Here is a 25324-nt window from a genome sequence, read left to right as displayed (position 1 = left end):
TAAAAATCAACATGAGGTAAAGTTGTTTCCTGAAGTGACCAAGCCCTTATTTTCAGCAGTGGTTTCAACAACCATTTTATCAATTACTTACAACAATACTTATCTTATTTTCTGCAAACTGTACACAGTAGTGGCGAATACAATTTCTTATTTGGCTGAGCAGGTAATTACCTTTGTTAGGGCCAGGTCCTTGTCCAGGGTTCAGAGGAGGGATGCGGCCTTGTGCTCCCTGTTGCCCTAGGCCTGGGATCAGGGGTGGGGGGCCTGTGCTCTGTCCTTCCTGAAAAGATGTTTGCAAAGTGGGTGTATGAAATCATGGGCTTGAGCTCAACATATCAGCCATATTATTATGTTACAAGATAAAAATACTGGGTTGCCCCAAAACTCCAGCAGTATATATATTAGCAAGTGAATTATAAGAAAATTACCCCTGCAATGGGGGAAAGGTTCTCTTGCCTTAATAAAAGAAATGCTTGAGCCCGGCAGGCAGGGCAGGCGTAGTGGTGCACACTTGTAATCCCAGTAATCCCAGTACAGGCTGAGACGGCGTGGGCGGGGGTGGGGGAGGGAATCACAGGTTCTTGTCCATCTCAGCAGCTACTTAGTGAGGCCCTCTGCAATTTAGTGAGACCCCCCCCTTCAAAATAAAAAATAGAGCTGGGGTGTAGCTTGGAGGTAGACTGCCCCGAGTTCAATCTCCATTACAGAAAAAGAAAAACAAAGTGCTTGTATTCTAAACCTGCTGACAGGTTCTATTGAAACCTGCTACCCTGATTCTTGGTCTCACTGTTCCATGATAATCCTTGCTTGTCCTTGGTCCTGGGGTGTGTGTGTGTGTGTGTGTGTGTGTGTGTGTGTGTGTGTGTGTGTTCTAGCTATATCTAAATTCTAATTCCTAAACTGGGTGCGGTGTGTGTGTGTGTGTGTGTTCTAGCTATATCTAAATTCTAATTCCTAAACTGGGTGCGGTGGTGCCCGCCTGTAATCTCAGTACTTAGAAGGCTGAGACATGAAGATCACAGGCTCTAAACCAGCCTCAGCAACTTAGACCCTGTTTCAGAATAAAAAATAAGCAGAGGCTCAGACAGGAGGATCGCAGTTCACTGAAAGCCTCAGCTACTGCTTTTTTGTGTGTGTTTGTGGTACTGGGGGTGGAACCCAGGGGCTTTCTACCTCTGGTCTATACTCCCAGACCTATTTTATATTTTATTTGGAAATAGAGTCTCACTAAGTTGTTGAGAGCCTCACTCAGTAGCTGAGGCTGGCTTCGAACCTGTCGATCCTCCTGTTTCAGCCTCCCAAGTGTGGGGATTACAAGCGTGCGCCACCACGCCCGGCTTAGCTACTGCTTAGTGAGGCCCTTTGCAAACCCAGCGAGACCTGTTTCAAAATAGAATGTAAAATATTGGGCTGGAGGTATAGCTTGGAGGTAGAATGCCTCTGGATTCCATCCCCAGTACTGCAAAGAAAAAAAAGGGGGGGGGAGTCTAGGGGCGTAGCCAACAGAGGTAGAATGCCCTATTCAATCTGCAGTACCACAAAGGTAATAATATTAAAAGTAAACATTAAATATTAGAATATTAAAAATAAATAAATATTAAAAATAGGACCGGGGGTATAGCTCAGAGGTATAATGACTCTAAGCGCAACCTCTAGTACCAAAAAATAAAAAAACAAAGAACTATGAAAGCAAAGCAATAATTCAAACCAATTAACACAATTGGTCTAAATACTGGGCATAGCCGGTGTATAAAATAGGTCTGGGAGTGTAATGTAGCCCGGAGGTAGAAAAGACCCTGAGTTCCATCCTCACCACGAGAAAAAAAAAAAAAGAAAAAAAACCTAAATACTGGGCATAATCAAAGTAAAGAAAGTTAGATTTCAGCTTATGAGAAATATGAGCAAAAGTTTTCATCAGGCAGTTTTGCCTCTAGGGTCAAATCTTTAGACTCATTTTACCAAAGTTTCTATAGGTCAACGTATAAGGTCTTTTACCAGGCATACAATAAAAAACTCTTACTGAAATGTCATAGGAATTTGACACATTTAAAATTTCCGTCCTAATACAACAACTAAAGCTCATTTTGTTCATCTCTGTAAATGAAAATCAGTAATTCAGGACAAGGATAGGAAAATAAAATAGTATATAAGTATTATACCCACACACAAAAATATAGTCAATTAACAAGATACATTAATACTTTAAGTTTTAGGGCAATTTAGGATGGCAATCATAGGATTTACTTAACTGATTCTGAATTCTGAAAAGTGCTTAATAAAAATCTGAAAATAAACTCAAGTGTCATCAGATTTTTCCCTGCTCTGACGTTTTTAAGACCTGAAGAACACACATAATCTACACATTTATCTAGTTTTTAGTTCAGTAAATCCAATTGTTATCTGTACAGATTCTTGGGGTGGGGGGACGACAAAACAGACTGTTTCCTGCATGCAGTAGCTGTAACCCCCTCTCCTGGGGAACCCAGAGCCTTCCCATGCCCACCCAGGGAGTGTCCCAGCTCACTCCCTCACTGTTGGCCCTCAACCTACTAAAATTCTGTAGTTTGTATCCAAATAATGTTTCCAGACTAAGAACTGTAGAACAGAAACCATGACAGGAGCGGGTGGTGACCCCATCCATGCCCAGACAGCCTTTCTGGAATTTGCCCGAGCAATGAAAATTCTTCACACCAGCTCTCAGAAATTGCTCAGTGAATGAATGCCAAAACGTGGCTAATGAAAACAGAGCTCTAGAAAAGGCACCAAGAAATTGTCCACAGAAACACTCCTGCCTCCAAGTACTTTCACATGAGAGCTGAAAACTCGAGCAGATTTTCATCCAAAGAATTACCCTTTCAGAATGTCCCCACCACCCGTGGTACTGGGGGTGGAACCCAGGGACTTTTCTACTTCCTGGCTATAATCCTAGACCTATTTTATATTTTGTTTGGAAACAGGGTCTCACTAAGTTGCTGAGAGCCTCACTAAGTAGCTGAGGTTGGCTTTGAACCTGTGCGATCCTCCTGTCTCTGCCTCCCAAGCCCAGGGATTACAAGCGTGCACCACCACGCCCGGCTTAGAATGTTTCATTTTGAAATCAGAGCTTTTGTGAAAGCATTCATTGAAATGAAAATAGTGAGGTATATAATCAACAGAGTAACAGGTGAGCCAGATAACCCAAATTATAAAGTGGGCAGGCAGACCAGAGGTGCCTGGCAGGCCATGAAACACTGGGCTAGAAAATAAAGGGCCCCAAAAGGGGGCAATGGCAGCCTGAGACAAACAACAGAATATGCCCTTCCCCAGGGACCCTTGCAGCCCTGGGATGATTATGAACTATATTCTATTGATTTGATCTTTTCTGGAAGAATCTCTATTAAAAAATAATAGTTCTAGCCGGGCATGGTGGAGCACGCTTGTAATCCCAGCACTGGGGAGGCTGACCAGAGGATCGCAGTTCGTGGACAGCTTCAGCTACTTAGTGAGGCCCTTCACAACTCAGTGAGACCCTATTTCAAAATAGAGAAAAAAAAAAAAAATTGGGCAGGGAGTGTAGCTTGGAGGTCAAATGCCTCTGGGTTCCAGGCCCAGACCCGCAAAATAAATAAATAAATAAATAAATAAATAAATAAATAAATAAATAAAATAATAATAGTTCTGCCAGGAGTGGTGGCTCATAATCCCAGTACTTGGGAGGCTGAAACAGGAGAATCACAGGTTCATGGACAGCCTCAGCTACTTAGTGAGGCCCTTCACAACTCAGTGAGACCCTGTTTCAAAATAAAGAATAAAAAAAAATTGGGCATGGGGTGTAGCTTGGAGGTCAAATGCCTCTGGGTTCCAGCCCCAGACCTGCTAAATAAATAAATAAATAAATAAATAAATAAATAAATAAATAAAATAATTCTGCTGGGAGTGGTGGCTCATAATCCCAGTACTTGAGAGGCTGAGAAAAGAGGATCACAGGTTCTTGAACAGCCTCAGCTACTTAGTGAGGCCCTCCACAACTGAGTATGTTTCAAAATAAAGAATAAGAAACAGGGCTGGGGGCATAGCTTGGAGGTAGAATGCTCCTGGGTTCTATCCCTATTACTGCAAAAAGAAAAAATAAATAATAATAATAATAGTTCTAAGGTGAGAGGTAAAGTTGTTTTTGTTTTTGTTTTTTTGGGGTGGTATTGGGGTTCCTGGAAACCCTTCTACCTCCGGGCTACACTCACAGATCTATTTTATACTTTTTATTTGGAAACGGGGTCTCTTAAGCCAGCGCGGCTGGCTTCGAACCCGCAGGATCCTCCTGTCTACGCCTCCCAAGCAAGCTTGCGCCACCATGCCCAGCTGAGAGGTAAAGATTTAATGGCAGCATCAGCTACCTCTTCACTCTTCTGTTTCAGCTGAGGTGCTATTATTTTAAGCCACCATCACATCCAGAGCAAAGGTTACACCCAGCTATGACTGCTTTCCATGATTCTCAGCAGCACCATGTCAGTGCAGAGTATATTTTCCTAGTGTGTTAATGTCTACAAGATGGAAATAAATAATACCTGATTGAAGGGGGCCCGGGGCCCATCACCTAGCAGAGGTGTTTTCTGCTGCTGGAATGGTATTGGCCCTTGAGATGGATGTGGCCCTCTTGCTGGGTTCTGCTGTCCCTGAGGTCCAGGGGGCCCTTGCATGCCACCCTGGGGTGGAAGTCCCAAAGAGCCCTGGGGCGGCCCCTGTTGACCTTGTGATCCAGGAGGCCCTCGCAGTTCCTGAGGAGGACCCAGCATTGATCCTTGGGGTGGAGGCCCCTGCATGCCTCGCATCTCCTGAGGCCCTCTCATTTCCTGAGGGCCGTGCCCCAGCAGTCCACTTGGAGGGTGAGGTCCTCTCATCTCTTGAGGTGGGTGGCCCATCATCATCCCTTGGGGAGCAGGACCCTGATTTTCCCGGGGGCCCGGAGGCCCTTGCATTCCTCTTGGATTCAATCCCATCAGAGGTCCCTGAGACACAGGGCCTTGGATCCCTTGAGACCCTGGCCCACCTTGGATCCCATGAGGATGAGGAGGTCCTTGCATTCCTCTGGGACCAGGTGGTCCCTGCATACCTTGAGTACCAGGAGGCCCCTGTGGGCCCAAGTGGCCCTGGGGACCAGGAGGACCTTGAGGGCCTATATGACTCTGTGGTCCAGGTGGACCCTGAGGGCCCATATGACCCTGAGGGCCAGAACCACCCTGTGGTCCAGGTGGCCCTTGAGGTCCCAAAGGGCCATGAGGTCCAGGATGCCTCTGCATTCCTTGGGGCCCATGCATGTCCTGAGGTCGTGGCAGGCCCTGCGGTGGGCCCTGGGGTCCTTGTGGTCCCATGAATCCTTGTGGTCCCCCACCTCCCTGATGTAGTGGAGGACCTTGTGGTCCCATTTGTCCCTGGGGTCCAGGGGGTCTAAACTGTCCCTGCGGACCTGGTGGCCCCATTTGAGCCATGTTCATTGGCATCTGCTGAGATGGATGGGGCTGTTGAAAACCTTGAGGAATCTGAGACATTGGACCTTGTCCTGGGAAGGGCTGGGGTCCAAGGAGAGGGGTGCCAGATGAGGGAGGGGGCTGAATCTGCTCAGCCTGTTTCTGCGCAAGTCTTTCAATTTTAAGTTGCTGGAAAAAAAGGAAAAAAAAGAAAGAATGTTGAATAAATAAGCAGGAGCCCTCAAAGGTGACAATATTGCTATTCACATATTTCACCAGGGGAGCTTCAAAATAAATACACAAACTGCTCAACCTCCTGAGGACTAGATGGTAACTGGAGTCCACGTGAGACTACAACACTCAAAGGATGTTCGTGACGGAACACACTGAGACTGCCAGGTTCCCCAGACTGCGGCTCTCTAGGCCCCAGCAACATCGCTGACCAGACTGTTCACAGCTGCCTAGATCAGGGAGAGCTCAATCATTTACTAAGAATTTTATCATTCTTGGTAGCTTTCATAGGCAGGAAAATGAGAACAAGCCCCTGTTCAATCAGGTGACAAAAGACAAAAAATATGTTGGCTTTATCTTTTCTTTTAAAAATACATACTTAACTTGGGTCTACTTACTGCTCTACTAATCTGATGTTAAAAGTATAAGAAACAGAATTCTTCTTACAAACTAGCTCCCTAATTTACCAGTAAATATGGTAGTGCTCATCAGACACACTTGAGAGTCTCTTCCCTTTTCTTAAAGGGGATATCAATAAAAATGCTACTGCCACCTTCTTAGATTCCCTAGCATCCCACTGAGAGCCTTACACACCTCCAGCAGCTGTGGGTTAGTGTACTGCAACGTAGCCATTTCCTGCTCAATTTCTGCTTGTGTTTTTTTCTTTTCTTCCAATTTAATGTCCTCTTTTCTGTCATTCAGCACTTCGCTAGGAGCAGGGATTGGAACTTTATTTTGCATCCAGGCCTTGAAAAACAATATTAAAACATACCCCAAGTGTGAAAATTGCAATGATAGAAAAAATCCATTCTACAATGTCATGTGCTCAATCCACCTGCTAAACAGTCCTTTTATTTTATTTTATTCTTTTGGTACAGGGGATTGAACCCAGGGATGTTCTACCTCTGAGCTACACCCCCAGCCCTTTTTATTTATTATTTTGAAACAAGGTCTCATTAAGCTGCTTCAGGTCTCATTAAGTTGCTGAGGCTAGCCTGATTCAGCTTCCCAAATACTGGGATTACAGGGGTGTGCCACTGCAATCAGCTAAACTGTCCTTACTTCTAGTGATGATTCTTAGTGACACGAGAATGAAATCAGGCAGGTGCATTATTAGGTAGAAATCACTGAAATGATTAAAGCTGCAAGACACTGCCTGTTACTAAGAATGCAAAGCGCATCCAGGCACAGTGGCTTGCACCTGAGTTCTCAAATTCAGGAGGCTGAGACAGGAAGATAACTTGAACCCAGGAGTCAGAGATCAGTCTTGGGCAACACAGCAAGACCTGATTTCAAAACAGAAAAGCTTGCTGGGCGTGGTGGCGCACACTTGTAATCCCAGCATTCGGGAGGCAGAGACCAGAGAATTGCAGTTTGCGGACAGCCTCAGCTACTTAGTGAGGTCCTCTGCAACTCACTGAGATCGTTTCTAAAAAAGACTAAAAAATAGGACCAAGGTGTAGCTCGGAGGTAGAAAGCCCCTGGGTTCCATCCCCAGTCCCGCAAAAAAAAAAAAAAAAAAAAGAAAAAGAAAAAGAAAAGGCTTGACAGCCTTTTCAAAAGGGCAGATTGTACTGAGGAGTCAATTAACACAGACAACAAACAGAGGATGGAGAAGAGAGTCAATATACTCTCTCTGCTTGAAAGCTTTCTTCCTCTTACAACTTGGACAATAAGAAGCAAATAAAGATAAAAGATTTAGAGAAGATTCATGGCAAACCTATAACTCCAAGGAGGCAGAAGAGAACTATGTCTAAGACCAAGAAGAGTCCACAGCGCATAAATACCTTTGACAGATATGATTCAAGAGATATGTCAACATCATTTAAAAAAATCAACCATAACCTCTTAGTTCCCAGAGGAGGTGGGCGTCACTCTTAGTTACTTACCTGTTGAAACTGAGCAGGAATAGGTTTTGCATAAGGAACTTTCTTCTGAGGAACTTTTTTCTGATCCTTTTGCATTACCTCCTCCATGCCCCAATCTAAACCTGGAATTGTCATTTCAATTTCATTCGATTCATCTTTCCCTATAACCATAAAGAGATATAATTAGCCTTTTAAATGAAAGTAACTGGCTACTTGAAAGGCCAACACATTTGAAATACCATGGAGTCTGCATCACTTTCTCATCGCATTGTTCAGCCAAAATCATGTTGGCCTTTCAACATAACTTATCATAGAGCCCGGCGTGGTGGCGCACGCTTGTAATCCCCACGCTTGGGAGGCGGAGACAGGAGGATCGCGCTGGTTCAAAGCCAGCCTTGCTGGCTTAAGAGACCCTGTTTCCAAATTTAAAAAATATATAAAATAGGTCTGGAAGTGTACCCCGGAGGTAGAAGTGTTTCCAGGAACCCCAGCACCACCAAAAAAAAAAGGGGAAGAAAGGCTGGGTGTGGTGGCACATGCTTAGACAGGAGGATCATGGTTTTTGGCTAGCCTCAGCTACTTAATGAGGCCTTCTGCAACTTAGTGAGACCTTGTTTCAAAGAATAAAAAATAGAGCTGGGGGTGTATCTTGGAGGTAGAATGCAACTCGGTTCCATCCCCAGTACAGCCAAAATTTTTTTAAAAAGGGGGGAAGAAAGAAATGAAGGGAGAGAAAAAAGATTTTTCTATAAAAATTTTGTAAAAACAAAATGGATATGTGTAAACTCTTACCCATTTGCTCTTGTTCCATAGCTAATTTTAGTTGTTCTGGTATTCCCATCCCTGGAATTACTGCCAGGCTATTGGGTTCAAGGTCATCTACAAACAATAATATATAGTTGTCAATAGAAATTTTATGACAGTAGTGGCCAATAAAATTAATGCTTTAAAAATGAATCATACCTCTGGCAATTTATGAATCATAAACTAAAATATTAAAATCAGTTTTGTATAATCTTCCCAATACCTAACAGTTCATAACAGAAATATAAAGACTACACATAAGGGCAAATGAACAAGCCTCACCATACTCTACTCCATCTTCAGACATTCCAGGTAATAGGTTGAGATTATATCGATCTCTCATTTTATCACCTGGTCGGTTTCGAGTCCAGAATTTGCTGTCAAAATAAAGTATTGGGGGTTGTGGAGACATGATTTCAGTGTTTTTTTTTTTCCCCTGGGTACTTAACAGTACTAAGCAGTCCCTCAGTAAACATAACAAATGTTTATAATGCCTTTCTTCTCAAAATTTAAAATGTGGGAAGACTTTTTTGGCGGTAGTACTGGGGATTGAACCCAGAGGCATTCTACATCCCCAGTCCTTTTTATTTTTTTGTTTTTGTTTTTTTTTTAAACAAGGTCTAGAGAGGTTGCTGCAGGCCTCATTACATTGCTCAATTCCTGTCTCAGCCTCCCAAGTATTGGGATTAGCCTTGTACCACCACGCCTAGCTGAAATATTTTTTTTAATCAGAAGGCAAAACAAAATTTAAATAAACACAGCCATGTACTATTTCCAATCTCCTTATTACAACATATTTGTAAACCATTATAACAATGTTCCTAAAAATATCCACATACAATGAATAAAAAAATTTATTATTTATTTTCCACTGCTCTGTTAAGATAATTCTTTGTTCTGTTGAATACATAACTTACCTAGTGTGGTCATTTGAGCCCGAACACAGAATATGTCCAAGAGGATGCCAGGCTAGACTCCAGATCATTCCTTCATGAGCCATCTCCATCCCACCCACTTCCTTCTCGACCCTGAAATGGCACAAAGAAAGAATTCACAAAAGTTGCCAAAAAAACAAAAATGACTTTCTTTTAGGATTAAAACAAAGCTAATAGTGCTGGTTATTTTGAGTCTGGGTAATTCCACATTTCAAAGATTTGTCAAAAGAAATATATTCTTTTACTCAAACATAAAAGAATCAGAGATACGCAATTACTGAGACTACAACAGTTGTGGTGGCACAGGTCTGTAATCCCAGTACTGAGGAGGCTGAGACAGGAGGATTGCAAGTTTGAGGCCAGCGTCAACAATTTAGCAAGACCCTGCTTCCAAATAAAAGAAGGGGTGGCAGTATAGATCAGAGGTAGAACACACTTGGGTTCAATCCCAGTACCAAAAACAAAACAAAACAAAACAAAAAAAAAAAAAAAGAAAAGGAAGAAAATATGAAGACTATTTTACTCACCCTTAATTATTTCCACATCGAAAAATGGAGATGCTACATTTTATTTATTTATTTATTTATTTATTTATTTATTTATTTATTGGTACTGAGGATTGAACCCAGGGATATTCTACTTCCAAGCTACATCCCTACGCCTGTTTTCATTCTTAATTTTGAAACAGGGTCTCACTAAGTTGCAAGGGCCTTGCTAAGTAGCTGAGGCTGGCCACAAACCTGTGATCCTCCTATCTCAGCCTCCCAAGTACTGGGATTAGAAGCAGAAGCCACCATGCCCGGCTAATATGCTGCAGCATTTTAGAATTGTAGACTCTACTGTAGGCAGATTCTACTAGAGGTTACACTAACACTTAGAAAAAGTACAAAGCTTTTCTGGACACAATGGCCCACAACTATAATCCCAGAGAGTGAAGATGAGGCAGGATGATTGTAAATTTGGGGCCATCATGGGAAATTTATTGACACACTGTCTCAAAATAAAATTATTGCCGGCATGGTGGCGCACACTTGTAATCCCTGCGCTTAGGAGGCGAGACAGGAGGATCGGGCTGGTTCGAAGCCAGCCTCAGCTGGCTTAAGAGACCCTATTTCCAAATAGGTCTGGGAATGTAGCCCGGAGGTAGAAGGGCCCTGGGTTCCAACCCCAGTACCACCAAAAATAATAATAATAAAATAAAATAAAATTATAAGATGGCTGGTGTAGCTCAGTAGCAAGTACACTCTGATTTCAACCCCCAGTGCCACAAAAAAAAACAAAAACAAAAACAAAAAACCCTTTTATCATGCTCATTTTTGGGGGGTGGGGGGGGCAGGTCTGGGGATAGAATCCAGGGGTATTTTACCTCATAGCTACACCCTCAGCCCTATATTTTATTCTTTATTTTGAAACAGGGTCTCACTAAGATGTAAAGGGCCCCACTAAGTAGCTGAGGCTGTCTGCAAACCGTGATCCTCCGGTCTCAGCCTGCCAAAATGCTGGGATTACAAGTGTGCGCCACCACACCAGGCTCAAGTGTTCATGTTGTGAATTAGTTTCCTGCACTTGTAAGAAACAGAATGTGACAATAGTCACACTGCAATACTCAAATCAGAAATGATCTCGCACTTTCCACCTTGGTCTCTTGGTACACTTGTTGGCCAAGAGGCCCCACCAGGGAATATGCTTGGAGAAGCCTTCCCACAGCAAGGCCATGTGCGGGTGCCCAGCAGAGCACAGTCTTCAAGTGCTCTCAGCCCTGGCCATTGGGGTTTTCCTACCTGAGACCTAAAATACAACAGAGCAGGGAGGAGTGCTGCCCTGTCCAAATTCCTGACCCACAAAATCCTGGAGCAGAATAAAAGGCGGCTTTTTTTTGAGGGGGGGGTGGTACTGGGGTTCCTGAAAGCCCTTTTATCTCCGGGCTATACTTCCAGACCTATTTTATATATTTTTTAAATTTGGAAACAGGGTCTCTTAAGCCAGCGAGGCTGGCTTTGAACCAGCGCGATCCTCCTGTCTCCACCTCCCAAGCACGGGGATTACAAGCGTGCGCTACCACACCCGGCAAAAGGCTGCTTTTTTGCTTAGGAAAAAAAATATGGGGCTAGGCATGGTAGCAAATGCTTGTAATCCCAGCATTTGGGAGGCTGAGAGAGGAGGATCATGGTTTGTGGACAGCCTCAGCTACTTTAGTGAGGCCCTTTGCAACTCAGTGAGACCGTTTCAAAATAAAGAATAAAAAATAGGGCTGGGGGTGTAGCTCGAGGATAGAGTACCCTGGGTTCCATCCCCAGTACTGAAAAAAAAAAAAAAAAAAAATCACCAGGCATGGTGGCGCACACTTGTAATTCCAGCATTTGGGAGGCTGAGACAGAAGGATCACAGGTTTGCAGACAGCCTCAACTACTTAATAAGAACTTTTTCAAACCAATGAGACCCTGTTTCAAAACCAAGAATTAAAAATAGGCCTGGGGATGTAGCTCAGAAGTAGAATGCCCCTGGGATCCATCCCCAGTACAACAACAACAAAAAATTATAGGTGCACTAGTCTTCTCGTCCCATCCCTTCCTTTCTCTTCTGGGGCACAAACCCAGGGCCTTTTGGATGCTAAGCAAGTGTCCTACCACTAACCTACATCCCTTACTTCTCTTTACATGATAAATGTACCATACCCAACATGCCAGAACAACAAAGAACCATCGGATCCTCCACTGGCAAAAAGTCCTTCATGAACAGGATGCCAGGCTACAGCTGTAAAACAGTAACATGAAAAAGACAAAATTATTTGGGTTTGAGGATGTGATGGGCCACAGGCATCAGGAGGCCAGGTGTGTCAGAGCCACTGACCTGTGGCTTCCTTCTTATGACCCCGGAATACTTGAAGCTCTTCCTTCAGGTTTCGGATGTCAAAAAGCTTACAGAGATGATCACGTGATGCTGTGAGTAGCCAATTGCCGTTGAGGTTCAATTTCACTTCCATTACTGTGTTTTTATGAGCATGACTAGAAACAAAGCACCAAGATAAGAGTGTCAGAACTCAAAATAACTGATCATCAAGATAACGGCCATTTTTGTTGAAAGCACATGGGTCAAGATAGTAAGTGGTGTGGCCTAGAAGTAATAAAGCATGTAATATTACAGGGACCACAGGTGACAGCACACTTGAAAGAATTGGGCTGAAAAACCAATATCTAAGCAGCTCTCACTATTCAGGCAAAACAACAGAAGAACTTCAACTGGACAGAAAGCTTTTATCTGTGAAACAGGGGAAGCACTTGAAATGTAAGACTATATTCAAGAAAGGTCCTTAAGTTTTAAAAAGTCAGTGAGGATCCTCCATTACGACAAAGCATAGAAGCAGACACTGGATAGTGTGAGGGTTAATCTAAACTAAGGATAATGGAGTATGCTGTGTGATACACGACTCAAGGGACACCATTCCCAAGGCACAACATGTGTTCCAGCCAATTCACCCTGCAAAGGCTTCACCTCTCAATGGGAAGCATCGGGATACAGTAGCTTGGCTAAAAAGTTAGTGTGTTCATATCACAGTGAATTTTTACTAGTCATCTTTAGAGAACACTTTACTGTAGCCAGGTGTGATGGCACACGCTTGTAATCAGAGTACTTGGGAGGCTGAGACAGGAGGATCACAGGTTCACAGGCAGCCTCAGCAATTTAGTGAGGCCCTCCACAACTTAGACCCTGTTTCATAATAAAAAATAAAATAGGAAGCCAGGTACGGAGGAACATACTTGCAATCTCAGTACTTGGGAGGCTGAAACAGGAGGATTGCAGGTTTGCAGCCAGGCTCAGCTAACTTCATTAGACCCTCTGCAACTTAGTGAGATTGTTTCAAAATAAAAAAAAAAAAAAAAAAATAGGGCTGGGGATGTAGCTAGGAGGTAGATTGCCTCTGATTTCAATACCTTAGTGCCACACACACAAAAAAAGTAAGTAAAATAAAATAGGGCCTGGTGTGTAATTCAGAGGTAGGACATTTCTGGGTTTGATCTCAGGTACACACACACACACACACACACACACACACACACACACACACTTATGCTATATAGCTGCATTGTAAAGACATCAGAGAAAAAATGAAAATTGCTTCAAAAAAGGAGGGAAGTGTTCTTACTAAACAGATGGCATGGAGAGGGCTGGGCTGTTTCCCTCACAACAGCCCCTCCTCAGTCTCTGGCTACCCATAAGATAAGCAGATTAAATTAGCTTTATGTGGCAGAACAAACACAAAGCCTGTTCCATCAAGCGATCACACAAACCTACTTCATTAATAAGAAGTCTACAGATCTAAGTCCATTTGTTGTCAAAACTACTTTGATCAGGAATATGTGGGAAGAGAAGAGAAGGCTAAAAGTTAAAGAATATAGGTGGCTTTGATCCCCTTTGTTCAGGACCAACGTTGGGTTCCTATCACTTACAGTGTTGCAAGACTCTGCCCAGTCTTGGGATCCCAGAACTTGATTGGCTGTTGACTATCTTTACTTCCTGAAACAACTAACCCTTTGGTTGGATGCCAGTCTACACATTTCACATCAGCACCATGCCCTGTCGGAAACAAGTTAGGATAAAAACCTAATCAGTCATATGCATTTAAAGCAGGACTCCATTCTAATTAAACCCATGCAGAGAAACCTATGAGATGTTTTGATCTCTTAGGCCAAGACACATAAAAACTAGTTGGTCCCCGTCTCTTCTAAGGAAGTACAACTTAACTACTTGCTAGTAGGTTGGCTGAGTCCTTTTGGAAGCTACACCCCTCAAGTTCACATAAAACATTTGAAGCTTTTCGTGCTATTCCTGATTATCCTAATTATTAGATCTAACCCCTGTCATTCACTTCAGTTTTCCTACTTTGTGGTGAATCTTATAGTTCAAAACTCCTAGAAAATACCACTTTCTAGATTAAAAAAGTAGGAAAATAATTCAAACTCTATTATTTAAGAATATGAGAAAAATAATCTGTGTCCAACTCATATACAGGTTAACAGGTAATCACAATAAATTATATTACTAAAAATGACAAATATGAAAATCAAGGTTTTGTGAAAGAAACGGGTCAGATTTGTGAAAAACTGGTTGCAGAACAAAGAGGTTCAAGAATATTTTATGCGATAGAAGTCAGGTAGGCGGAACACAAGTTGGAAACCACCTGTTCCAACTTAAAACCTTATTCTCAATATAAAACAAAAAGAACTGGGGATGTAGCTCACTGGTCTAAGCCCTTGCCTAGCATGCATGAAGTCCTGAGTTCAATTCCAGTACTACCAAAAAAAAAATATATAGTGAGCTTCCTCCCTATCCTAGACCAATACATCTTTAGCAGTTTTAGGTGAGGTATGAAGGGAAGGATGCAGAAGAATAGAGACAAAGGGAAGCAGGGAAGAGGAAGGAAGACATGGCCTCCAGACATTAGAAGCAATTTTCAGGTCAGAAGAGGAGAAACATCTCACACAGAGCTGGCTTATCCCAACAAAGCACCCTTGCTAGCAGGCACAGAGGAGCAAGATAACTATCCAGAGGTTGGTCTGGCAACATGTGCCAAAAGCATAAAGAAGTGCATATCCCACAACACCTGTCCCAGCCGTTATCCAGAAGGATTTGTCTAAAAGGATGTTCACTGATGAGGTTGATTCTTAAAGCCCATGAATAGGACACATATATTACAAAATAACTGCAGTACAGTAGATGTACTAAAAGAAATACGATTCACCTATTTTAATGACCCTATAGATGGTTAAATGATATAATTAAAACATCCACGATGCTGGGCGTGGTGGTGCACACTTGTAATCCCAGCATTCGGGAGGCTGAGACCAGAGGATCACAGTTTGTGGACAGCCTCAGCTACTTAGTGAGGCCCTCCACAACTTATTGAGACCCTGTTTCAAAATAAAGAATAAAAAACAGGGCAGGGGGTGTGGCTCAGAGGTCAATTGCCCCTGGGTTCCATCCCCAGACTCACACAAAAAAAACTACATCCAGGATATGATAATGTTCTTTAATCAGTGTATATAACATTACTGTAAAAAGCAAACAATCCGTGGTACACGCTTGTAATCCCAGTACTTGGAAGGCTGAGACAGTAGAATCGCAGGTTCGCTGCCAGCCTCAGCTACTTAGAGAGGTCTTCTGCAACTTAATGAGAACTTGTTTCAAAATAAAGGAAAAAAAATAGGGCCTGGGGTTTAGTTCAATGATAGAATGTCCTTGGGTTCCATCCCCAGTACCACAAAGAAAAAAAAAATTGTTTAGACAAATAATACTATGGTGGAAGGCAGTATTAAGGTGCTTCTTTCTCATGTTTTTACATTGGCTTCAATAAAATTGCGGGGGGGAGGGGGTTCAGTGCTGATCATCAAACCTAGTACATGCTATGCAAAATCTCTATTTCCTATTTTGTAACTTCCATGACCTTACATGACACTATCATCTACAAGTAAATATTATATAGCCAGGCTCAGCATCTTAGTTAGACCCGGTTTCAAAGTAAAAGATAAAATAAGGCTGGGAGTGTAGTTTGGAGGTAGAATGTCTCTGTGTTTTATAGAAAGGGAGGGAAGGGAGGGGAGGGGAGGGGAGAGAAAGAAAAAGGAAAAAAAAGAGAAAGATGAGGCTGGGTATAAAGGTGCATGCCTATAATCCCAGTACCTGGGAGGTTGAGACAGGAGGATTGGAGGTTTAAGGACAGCCTCCACAATGTAGTGAGTCTCTAAGGAACCTAAGGAGACCTTGTTTCAAAAGACAAAAAGAATGCACCTGGGTTCAATCCCCAGTGCCAAAAAAGGGTGGAAACCTTGAAAGAGAAACACAATTCAGTCTTCCTACCCTCTTGCTTGCCTCAAGAAGCTTTAATCTTATTAATGATCTGATACTAACAGGATGTAGTCAAGAAACTTTAAAACTTTATGGAGCACTGTCACCTAAAAGTAAATATTATATATGGCCATGTAGGAATTTAAGAGTTTATGGAAAATACATGAAAAGCACTTCCAAATTATGATGTACTATGAAAAGATACTCTTAGGAGTTATCTCTACCTCCATCTTCTCTGGAACACTTTTTTAATGTAAAGAATACTAATTTAGAGTCGGGTGTGGTGGCAAACGCTTATAATCCCAGCATTTGGGAGGCTGAGACCTGAGGATCATGGTTCACCAGCCTCAGTTACTTAGTGAAGCCCCTCCACAACTCAGTGAGACCCTGTTTAAAAATAAAGAATAAAAAATAGGGCAGGGGGTGTAGCTTCGAGGTCAAATGCCTCTGGGTTCCATACCTAATACCAAATAAACAAACAAATGAGTTAAATGTAAAAATCAAATACTATCAACCTATGAAAAGGAACACCAAATATATTTAGCTGCTTTGCTTTCTGAAGTTCTCTAAAATTTATTGGGGTAAAACTCAAAAAAGAAAAGAATCCAATGAATTTAGCCATATCCAACCACCACAGATAAAAATCAAACTGACTGGTATGGATTCTCGGATATATTTTTTGGTCACCGTTCTTTTCCTATCATCCTCATCATCATCAATTTTAGTAGTAGGACTAGGAAATTGAACTCAGGGGCATTCTACCTATACCCCGCCCCCCCCCCTTTTTTTTACAATACTTGGGATTGAACCCAAGCTGCACCCCTAGCTCAATTTTAATTATTTGGAAACAGGGCTTCACTAGGTTACTGAGGGCCTTGCTACGTTGCCAAGGCTGGCTTTGGAACTAAAATCCTCTTGTCTCAGCCTCTCAGGTACTGGAATTACAAGTGTGCGGCACCATGCCTGGCTTTACCCCATCCCTTTTTATTTTTTGTTTCTGAAACGATCTCACTAGGTTGCTAAGGATATCACTACATTGCTAAGGCTGCCCTCAAACCTGCAATTCTCCTGTCTCAGCCTCCCAAGTACTTGGGTTACAGGCATTGTTTTGCTTCTTTGTGGTACTGGGGATAGAACCAAGGGATGTTCTACACTGAGCTACATCCCCAGTTTCTTTTTGTGTTTGCATTTTTATATGGGGACCCACTAAATTGTCCCAGGCTGGCCTCAAAGTTGCAATCCTTCTGCCTCAGCCTCCCCAGTCACTGGGATTACGGGCATGCACCACTGTGACCAGCAAGTAGGGTATAGGGGTGAGCACTTGTAATCCCAGTACTTGGGAAATGAAGACGGGAAGATCGTGGTTTGAAGTCAGCATCAGAAACTCAATGATTCCCTGTTTCCAATAAAAATAAAATGGTCTGGGGGTATAGCCTGAAGGTAGAAAGCCCCCAGGCTCTATCCCCAGTACCATAATAAATAAATAAATTAAATAAATAAATATTTAAGTAAGTAAATAGCTCCAGGGATGATGGTACACGTATGTAATCACAGCATTTGGGAGGCTGAGACAGGAGGATCTGTGTTCTGAGATAGCCTCAGCCACTTATTGAGGCCCTTTGTAACTCAGTGAGACCCTGCTTCAAATAAAGAAAAAAAAGTAGGGCTGGGGGTGTAGCTCATAGGTAGAATGCCCCTGGGTTCCATACCCAGTACTGCAAAAATAATAATAATAAAAATAAAATAAATATAAATAAATAAATAAGGACTGTGGTATAGTCCGGAGGTAGAAGTACTCTGGGTTCCATCCCCAGTAACCCCTCCAAACTAATTAATTAATTAATTAATTAATTAATTAAAATAGGGCTGGGACACCAGGCGTGGTGGCGCACACTTGTAATCCCCGCGCTTGGAAGGCAGAGACAGGAGGATCGCACAAGTTCAAAGCCAGCCGTGCTGGCTTAAGAGACCCTGTTTCCAAATAAAAAAGTATAAAAATAGGTCTGGGAGCCTAGCACGGAGGTAGAAGGGTTTCCAGGAACCCAGTACCACCAAAAAAAAATTAAAAATAAAAATATAATAATAAAATAGGGCTAAGGATGTAGCTCAGAGGAAGACACCTCTGGATTCAATCCCCAGCATAAAAATACAAAATCAAACAAAACAAATATTACTAGAAAACATGTATATTTATGTATGGCATTATAAGAATGTATAATATGCTGACTCATCACTTTACGTATCAAGATTATTAAAGCATACATAGGTTAAAAAACTGGAGATGGATCATACAAATGACATGTGGCAGAGCAGAGATATACACACGGGGAGCACACAGGGACATACATCTATCTCCAAATAAATTCTGAATATATTACAAAATGAATTCATGGGAGCTACATGCTTTTGTTCTTAAGAAGCATTCTAAATAACCTTAGATATAAAAATACCCATTTCAGAGTTACAAGAAGGGGAAAGGAACAGAATATTTGCTTATTATATGTTTTGCATATATATGTGTATATGTATGTGTGTGTGTGTATATATATATATATATATATATATATATATATATAGAGAGAGAGAGAGAGAGAGAGAGACACAGACAGACAGACAGACAGACAGACAGACAGACAGACAGACAGACAAACAGACACTTCTGAAGGATAGCAGCTTGCAGACAAGCAACTGGAAAATGAACTAATATTTTCGTGTGTGTGTGTGGTATTGGGGATGGAACCCAGGGTCCTCATACCTCTGAGCTATCCCCTAAAACCTATTTTATTTTGTACTTGGAAAAAGGTTCTAACTAAATTGCTAGAGCCTCATGAAATTGCTCAAGCTGGCTGTGAACCTCCCCAGTTTCCCAAGTACTAAGATTACAAACATGCACCACCATGCCCAGGCAGATTAATAACATTTTAGCCTTCATATTATTTTTGTTTTAAGCCATGTACCACTTATATTATCTAAAATTTTTTTAAAAAGGTAGCTGGGCGTGGTGGCGCACACTTGTAATGCCAGCATTTGGGAGCTGAGACAGGAGGATTGTGGTTCGCGGACAGTGTCAGCTACTTAGTGAGGCCCTCGGCAATTCAGTGAGACCCTGATTCAAAATAAAGAATAAAAAATAGGGCTGGGGGGGGGTCCCTCGGAGATAGAATAACCCTGAATTCCATCCCCAGTATAGAAAAACATAAATAAATAAGTAGGTAAATTGAGGCTAGGAATGGTAACACAAGCCTGTAATACTAGTACTTGGGAGGCTGAAATAGAAGGTTCATAGGTGTAAAGCCAGACTCATCAATTTATAACCTCAGAAACCTAGCAAAACTGTATTTCAAAATAAAAAGGGCTTGAGGTGCTAGGCCCACCCTGAAATCCAAGTACATGGGAGGCTAAGAAAGGAGGGTCACAGGTTGGAAGTAATTTAGCCAGGCTCTCAGAAACTTAGATCATTTACAAATAAAAAATAAAAATCAACCGGGGGTCTAGTTCACAGGTAGAATGTCCCTTGGTTCAGTCCACCAGCAGTCTTCCTCCCTTGTAAAAATGGCCTCTGGGTATAGCTAGGCGGTAGAATGCCCCTGAGATCAGTCCCCAGTACAAAAAAAAAAAAAGGGGGAAATACAAATAAAGTTACCTAAAAAATATATGCAAGTCGGGCATGGTGGTGCTCACCTGTTATAATACCTGGGTGGCTGAGAGAAGAGGACCACAGGGTGAAGGCCAGCCTAAGCAATCTAGGAAGATCGTGTTTTTTAAATTAATTAATTTATTTATTTATTTTGTGGTACTGGGGATGAAACCCAGGGCCTTTCTACCTCTGGGCTATACTCCCAGACCTATTTTATATTTTATTTGGAAACAGGGTCTCACCAAGTTGCTAAGTGCCTCACTAAGTAGCTGAGGCTGCCTTTGAACCTGTGTGATCCTCCTGTCTCAGCCTCCCAAGTGCAAGATCCCGTTTTTAAACAAAAAAAACTAGAAAGGGCTGGGGCAATAGTTTGGAGGTAGAATCCCCTGGGTTCAATCCCCAGTACTACATAAAGAAAAAAAGAGAGAAGCGGAGGGAAGTATGTACAAAAAAATCTATATATATATGTGTGTGGCATGCTAACATTTGTTTTTAACAAGGTCATATGCAGGCACAGAAACACTTGCTCAAGAATACATAATAGTGTCAGCCGGGCGTGGTGGCGCACGCTTGTAATCCCAGCATTTGGGAGGCAGAAATTGGAGGATCACAGTTCACGGACAGCCTCAGCTACTTAGTGAGGTCCTTTGCGACTCAGTGAGACCCGGTTTCAAACTAAAGAATAAAAAATAGGGCAGGGGCTGTAGCTCGGAGGTCAAATGCCCCTGGGTTCCATCCCCAGACCCGGAAAAAACAAAACAAAACAAAGAATACATAATAGTGTCTTCTGTAAGGGAGCCAGTAAGCGTAGGGACAAGGGTAAAAAGGTGGCTCTTCAAGCTGGACGTGATGGCGCACGCTTGTAATCGCAGCATTTGAGAGGCTGAGACAGGAGGATAGCGGTTCACGAACAGCCTAAACTACTTAGTGAGACCCTTTGCAACTCTGAGACCCTGTTTCAAAATAAAGAATAATAAAGCCGGGAGTGGTGGTGCATGCTTGTAATCCCTGTGCTTGGGAGGTTGAGACAGGAGGATCGCACAGGTTCAAAGCCAGCCTCAGCTCTTAGTGAGGGTCTCAGCAACTTAGTGAGACCCTGTTTCAAATAAAATATAAAAGATTTGAGAATATAGCCCGGAGGTAGAAAAGCTCCTGGTTTCCACCCCCAGTACCACCAAAAAAAAAAAAAAAAGGAAGAAGAAGAAGAAGAATAAAAAGGCTGGGGGTGTAGCTCAGAGGTAGAATGCCCCTGGGGTCAATCCCCAGTACTGCGCAAAAAAAAAAAAAAAAAAAAAAAAAAAAAAAAAAGACAGACAGACAGATAGACAGACAGAAAGAAAAAAGAGGTGGCTCTTCAAAGTTGAGCAGCCAAAAGAAAGAAAGAAAGAAAGAAAGGGCTCTTCAAAGTTGAGCAGCCCTCATCCAAAAATCCAAAAATCTGATACTTATAAGTGCAAAAATAAAGGCACAAGCAGAAATTTCTACACTATAAAACTTAGTTTCATGCACAAATCTAAAATATTGTGTAAAATCACCTTCATGATATGAGATACATGTGAAACACAAATGAACTTTGTGATTAGACCTAGGTCCTATCCCCAAGATATTTTATTATATATGTAAACATTGCAAATCTGAAACACTTCTGGTTACAGTACTTGGAATAAAGGATACTCAACCTGGATAGCGTTTTGTAGATTTTCCAAGGTAGAAACACATAATCTAGGAAATTTTTTAATTGAAAAGTTTTATTGAATAACTGAATTACTTCTGGAAAGTAGATATGAAATCTTTAACTTTAAGCAGCATATATCATTTAAAAATTTTAGAGAAAACAGTAAATATAGATTATAAAAAGGAAATTGATCTGCAACTTCTTCCTGCTTTAGGGAGAAAAAAAATACTGATGACAAAACTACTTTCAATGATAAAAGGCTACCCTCTCATGTCATGGTGATACACCAAGGACAAGATGAGTAAGACTAGGTGAAAATTATCCAACAAATCTTTTTTTTTTTTTTTTTTTTTTTGGTGTGTATGTGTGTGTGTGTGCCTGTGTGTGTTGCTGGGGATTGAACCCAGGGACATTCTACCTCTAAACTATACCCTAAACTCTATTTTTATTTGGAAACAAGGACTCGCTGAATTTTGGAGGGCCTTACTAAATTGATGAAGCTAACTTCAAATCTTCAATCTTCCTGTCTCAGCCTCCCAAGTACTGGGTTTGCAGGAATGCACCACACACCTGGCCCTAAGGAAATAATTTAACAGAATGTCCTAAAACTTACATAGAGCCAGGAGGATTTGTCAGCATCAATAATCCCAGCTACTCAGGAGGCACATGCAGGCAGATCACTTAGCCTAGGAGACCATCCTGGGCAACACAGCAAGACTGACTCATTAAGTGGCAAGAGGAGGGATAGATTTGTATGTAAAAGATGGTATATGAAGGCTTATTTATTTATATTTGTGTGTGTGTGGTGCTGGGAATTGAACTCAGAAGCATTCTACTTCCAAGCTACACCCCTAGCCAATTTTTTAAAATTCCTTTTGAAACAAGGTCTCACTAAATTGCAAAGGGCTTTGAACCCATATCCTGTTTCAGCCACCACATCCAGCTCTGAAAGCTTGTTCACAAGAAGAAAATACCAGAAACAAATCTTAGAAGTAGAAGCCAGGTATGGTGGCACATGCTTGTAATCCCAGCAGTTGGGAGGCTGAGAGGAGGATCACATAGGTTCAAGGCCAGCCTCAGCTAATGAGACTCTCAGCAACTAAGTCGGACCCTGTTTCCAAATAAAATATAAAATAGGCCCGGGAGTGTGGCCTGGAGGTAGAAAGCCTCTGGGTTCCATCTCAGTACGAAAGAAAGAAAGAAAGAAAGAAAGAAAGAAAGAAAGAAAGAAAGAAAGAAAGAAAGAAAGAAAGAAAGAAAGAAAGAAAGGAGTTACAGGGAACAAAAGGTTTGTGAAATAATGGACAAAACAACATACACACAATCTTTAAACATGATGTGAGGATGATGATTAATATCTACATGGTTAAACTGGGTGTGGTGACACACGCTTGTAATCCCAGCATCGGGAGGCTGAGACAGGAGGATCATGGTTCATGGACAGCCTCAGCTACTTAGTGAGGCCCTCTGTAACTTAGTGAGACCCTGTTTCAAAATAAAAAATAGGGCAGGGGGTATAGCTCATAGGTCAAATGCCCCTGGGTTCCATCCCCAGACCTGCAAAAAAAATAAAATTAAATAAAATAAATAAAATCTACCTGGTTAAAGTAGAGCATGGTGGCACATGCTTGTAATCCCAGTATTTGAAAAGCTGAGATAGTAGGATTACAGGTTTGCAGCCAGCCTCAGCTTAGTGAGACCCTCCACAACTTAGCGAGATCCTGTTTACAAATAAAGAATAAGGCCAGGCATAGTGGTGCATACTTGTAATCCCAGTACTTGGGAGGGTGACACAGGACAATTACAGGTTTGCAGCCAGCCTCAGCTACTTAGTGAGGCCCTCCATGACTTAGTAAAACGCTGTTTCAAAATAAAGAATAAAAAATAGGGGTGGGAGTGTAAATTGAAGATAGGATGCTCCTGGGTTCAATCCCCAGTACTGCAAAAGAAAGAAAGAAGGAAAAAATAAAGAAAGAAAAAAAAGAAAGAAAGAAAAAAAGAAGGAGGAAGGGAGGGAGGGGAGCTACGCGTGGTAGCACATGCTTATAAACCTAACATTTGGGAGGCTAAGACTGGAGGATCACAATTCGCAGACAGCCTCAGATACTTAGGCCCTTTGCAATGCAGAGACCCTGTTTCAAAATAAAGAATAAAACTTAGGGCTAGGGGGGTGTCCCTCAGAGGTAGAATGCCCCTAGGTTCCATCCCCAGTACTCAAAAAAGGGGGGATTGGGGTGTAATTCAGAGGTAGAATGCCTTAGTCCCCAGTACCACCAAATAAATAAATATACATACATACATACATACATACATACATACATACATTACATACATACTAAGCTGGGTATGGTGGCTCATACCTGTAACTCCAGTATTTGGGAAGTTGAGACTGGAGGTTGAAGGCCAGCCTCAGCAACTTAGCAAAGGCCTTCAACAACTTAATAAGACTATTTCAAACATAAAAAACAAAGTAAGACTGGGAGTGTAGCTCAGAGGTACAACACTCCTGGACTTGATCCCTATTACCACAAAAAACAAAACAAGAATGATATGAAAGCTGGGCGTGGTGGTGCACGCTTGTAATTCCAGAATTTGGGAGGCTGAGACAGGAGGATCTCGGTTCGCAGACAGCCTCAGCTACTTAGTGAGGGCTTTTGCAACTCAGTGAGACCCTGTTTCAAAGTAAAGAATAAAAAATAGGGCTAGAGGTGTAGCTCAGAGGTAGAATGCCCCTGGGTTCCATCCCCAATACTGCAAAAAAAAAAAAAACAACAGAAAGAAAGAATAAATGATATGGGGGAGGGAGGGGAGAGAGAGAGAAGGGAGGGAGGGAAGGAAGGAGGGAGGAAGGAAGGAGGGAAGGAGAGAGAGGGAGAGAGAGGGAGGGAGGGGGGGGGAGGACACACATTTTGGTTTTTGGTATGTTTTATTTTTGCTTTGTGGTACAGTCTACCTCCAAGCTACACTCTTTTTATTTTGAAAGGGGTCCTGCTACATTGCTAAGGGTCTCCCTATTTGCTGAGGCTATCCTCAAACCTGCGATCATCTGGTCTCAGCCTCCCTCATACTAGGATTATAGGTGTACTACATCACATTCTGATGGGATGGGGTCCCCCCCTTTAGTACTGGGGACTAAATCTAAAAACACTGTATGTCTGAGCTAGACCACTCATTCTTATTTAGTTTGAAACAGGGTCTCATTAAGTTCCTGAGGCTGGTCTTAAACCTGTGATCCTTCTGTCAGCCTCCCAAGTACTAAGATTTATAGGCATATACCACACCCCACTTGGTATGTTTCTTCATATGAGAAAAAAAAATCCATCCACTGAATGCAAGTAACTTTGCTAGGTAACAGTATCCCTACCAAAGAATTATGTTTAGTGTTCCTTAGTGTTAGAATAACAGCCATGCTGGGCATGGTGGTGCACACTTGTAATCCCAGCATTTGGGAGGCTGAGACCAGAAGATCGCGGTTCACAGACAGCTTCAGCTACTCAGTGAGGCCCTCTGTAACTTAGTGAGACCCTGTTTCAAAATAAAGAATAAAAAGTCAGGCAGGGGGTATAGCTCGGAGGCCAAATGCCCCTGGGTTCCATCCCTAGACGTCCCCCTAAAAAAAAAAAAAAAAAAAAGAATAACAGCCATGGCAAATGCCTGTATTCTCAGTATTTGGGAGACTGAGAGAGGAGAATTGCAGGTTCCAGGCCAGCCTGAGCAAATTAGCAAGGCTCTCGACAACCTAGCAAGACCCTACTTTAAACTTAAAAAAAAAAAAAAAAAAAAAAGGGCTGGGCGTGTAGCTCAGAGGTAGAATGCCCCTGGCTGAGGCACCAAGGAACATATTCGGTCACGTATACACACACATGCACGCACACACACAAGTAACT

The 25324-nt window shown here is 42.2% G+C and overlaps 1 protein-coding gene across 4 annotated transcripts in view; it reads right to left on the bottom strand.

Annotated features, from left to right (window-relative positions):
* The window catches only part of WDR33 (WD repeat domain 33), a gene marked incomplete at both ends in the record, with an annotated part of 93061 nt that overhangs the window by 15180 nt on the left and 52557 nt on the right, over positions 1-25324 (bottom strand). For 3 of the 4 annotated variants that reach the window (XM_080690208.1, XM_080690209.1, XM_080690210.1), the window contains 10 exons: positions 172-280; positions 4545-5633; positions 6270-6422; positions 7565-7704; positions 8336-8422; positions 8630-8724; positions 9265-9375; positions 11958-12036; positions 12133-12287; positions 13731-13857. In XM_080690208.1, coding sequence (XP_080546334.1) covers positions 172-280; positions 4545-5633; positions 6270-6422; positions 7565-7704; positions 8336-8422; positions 8630-8724; positions 9265-9375; positions 11958-12036; positions 12133-12287; positions 13731-13857 — 2145 coding nt within the window. Of the gene's footprint in view, positions 1-171; positions 281-4544; positions 5634-6269; positions 6423-7564; positions 7705-8335; positions 8423-8629; positions 8725-9264; positions 9376-11957; positions 12037-12132; positions 12288-13730; positions 13885-25324 lie in introns of all 4 variants that reach the window. The other variant, XM_080690207.1, reaches the window with a different exon arrangement.

Source organism: Muscardinus avellanarius (assembly GCF_963383645.1).
Source record: "Muscardinus avellanarius genome assembly, chromosome: 2".
Lineage (NCBI taxonomy): Eukaryota > Metazoa > Chordata > Mammalia > Rodentia > Gliridae > Muscardinus > Muscardinus avellanarius.
The sequence above is the reverse complement of the archived record's forward strand: the minus strand, read 5'-3'. Positions and strand labels throughout refer to the sequence as shown.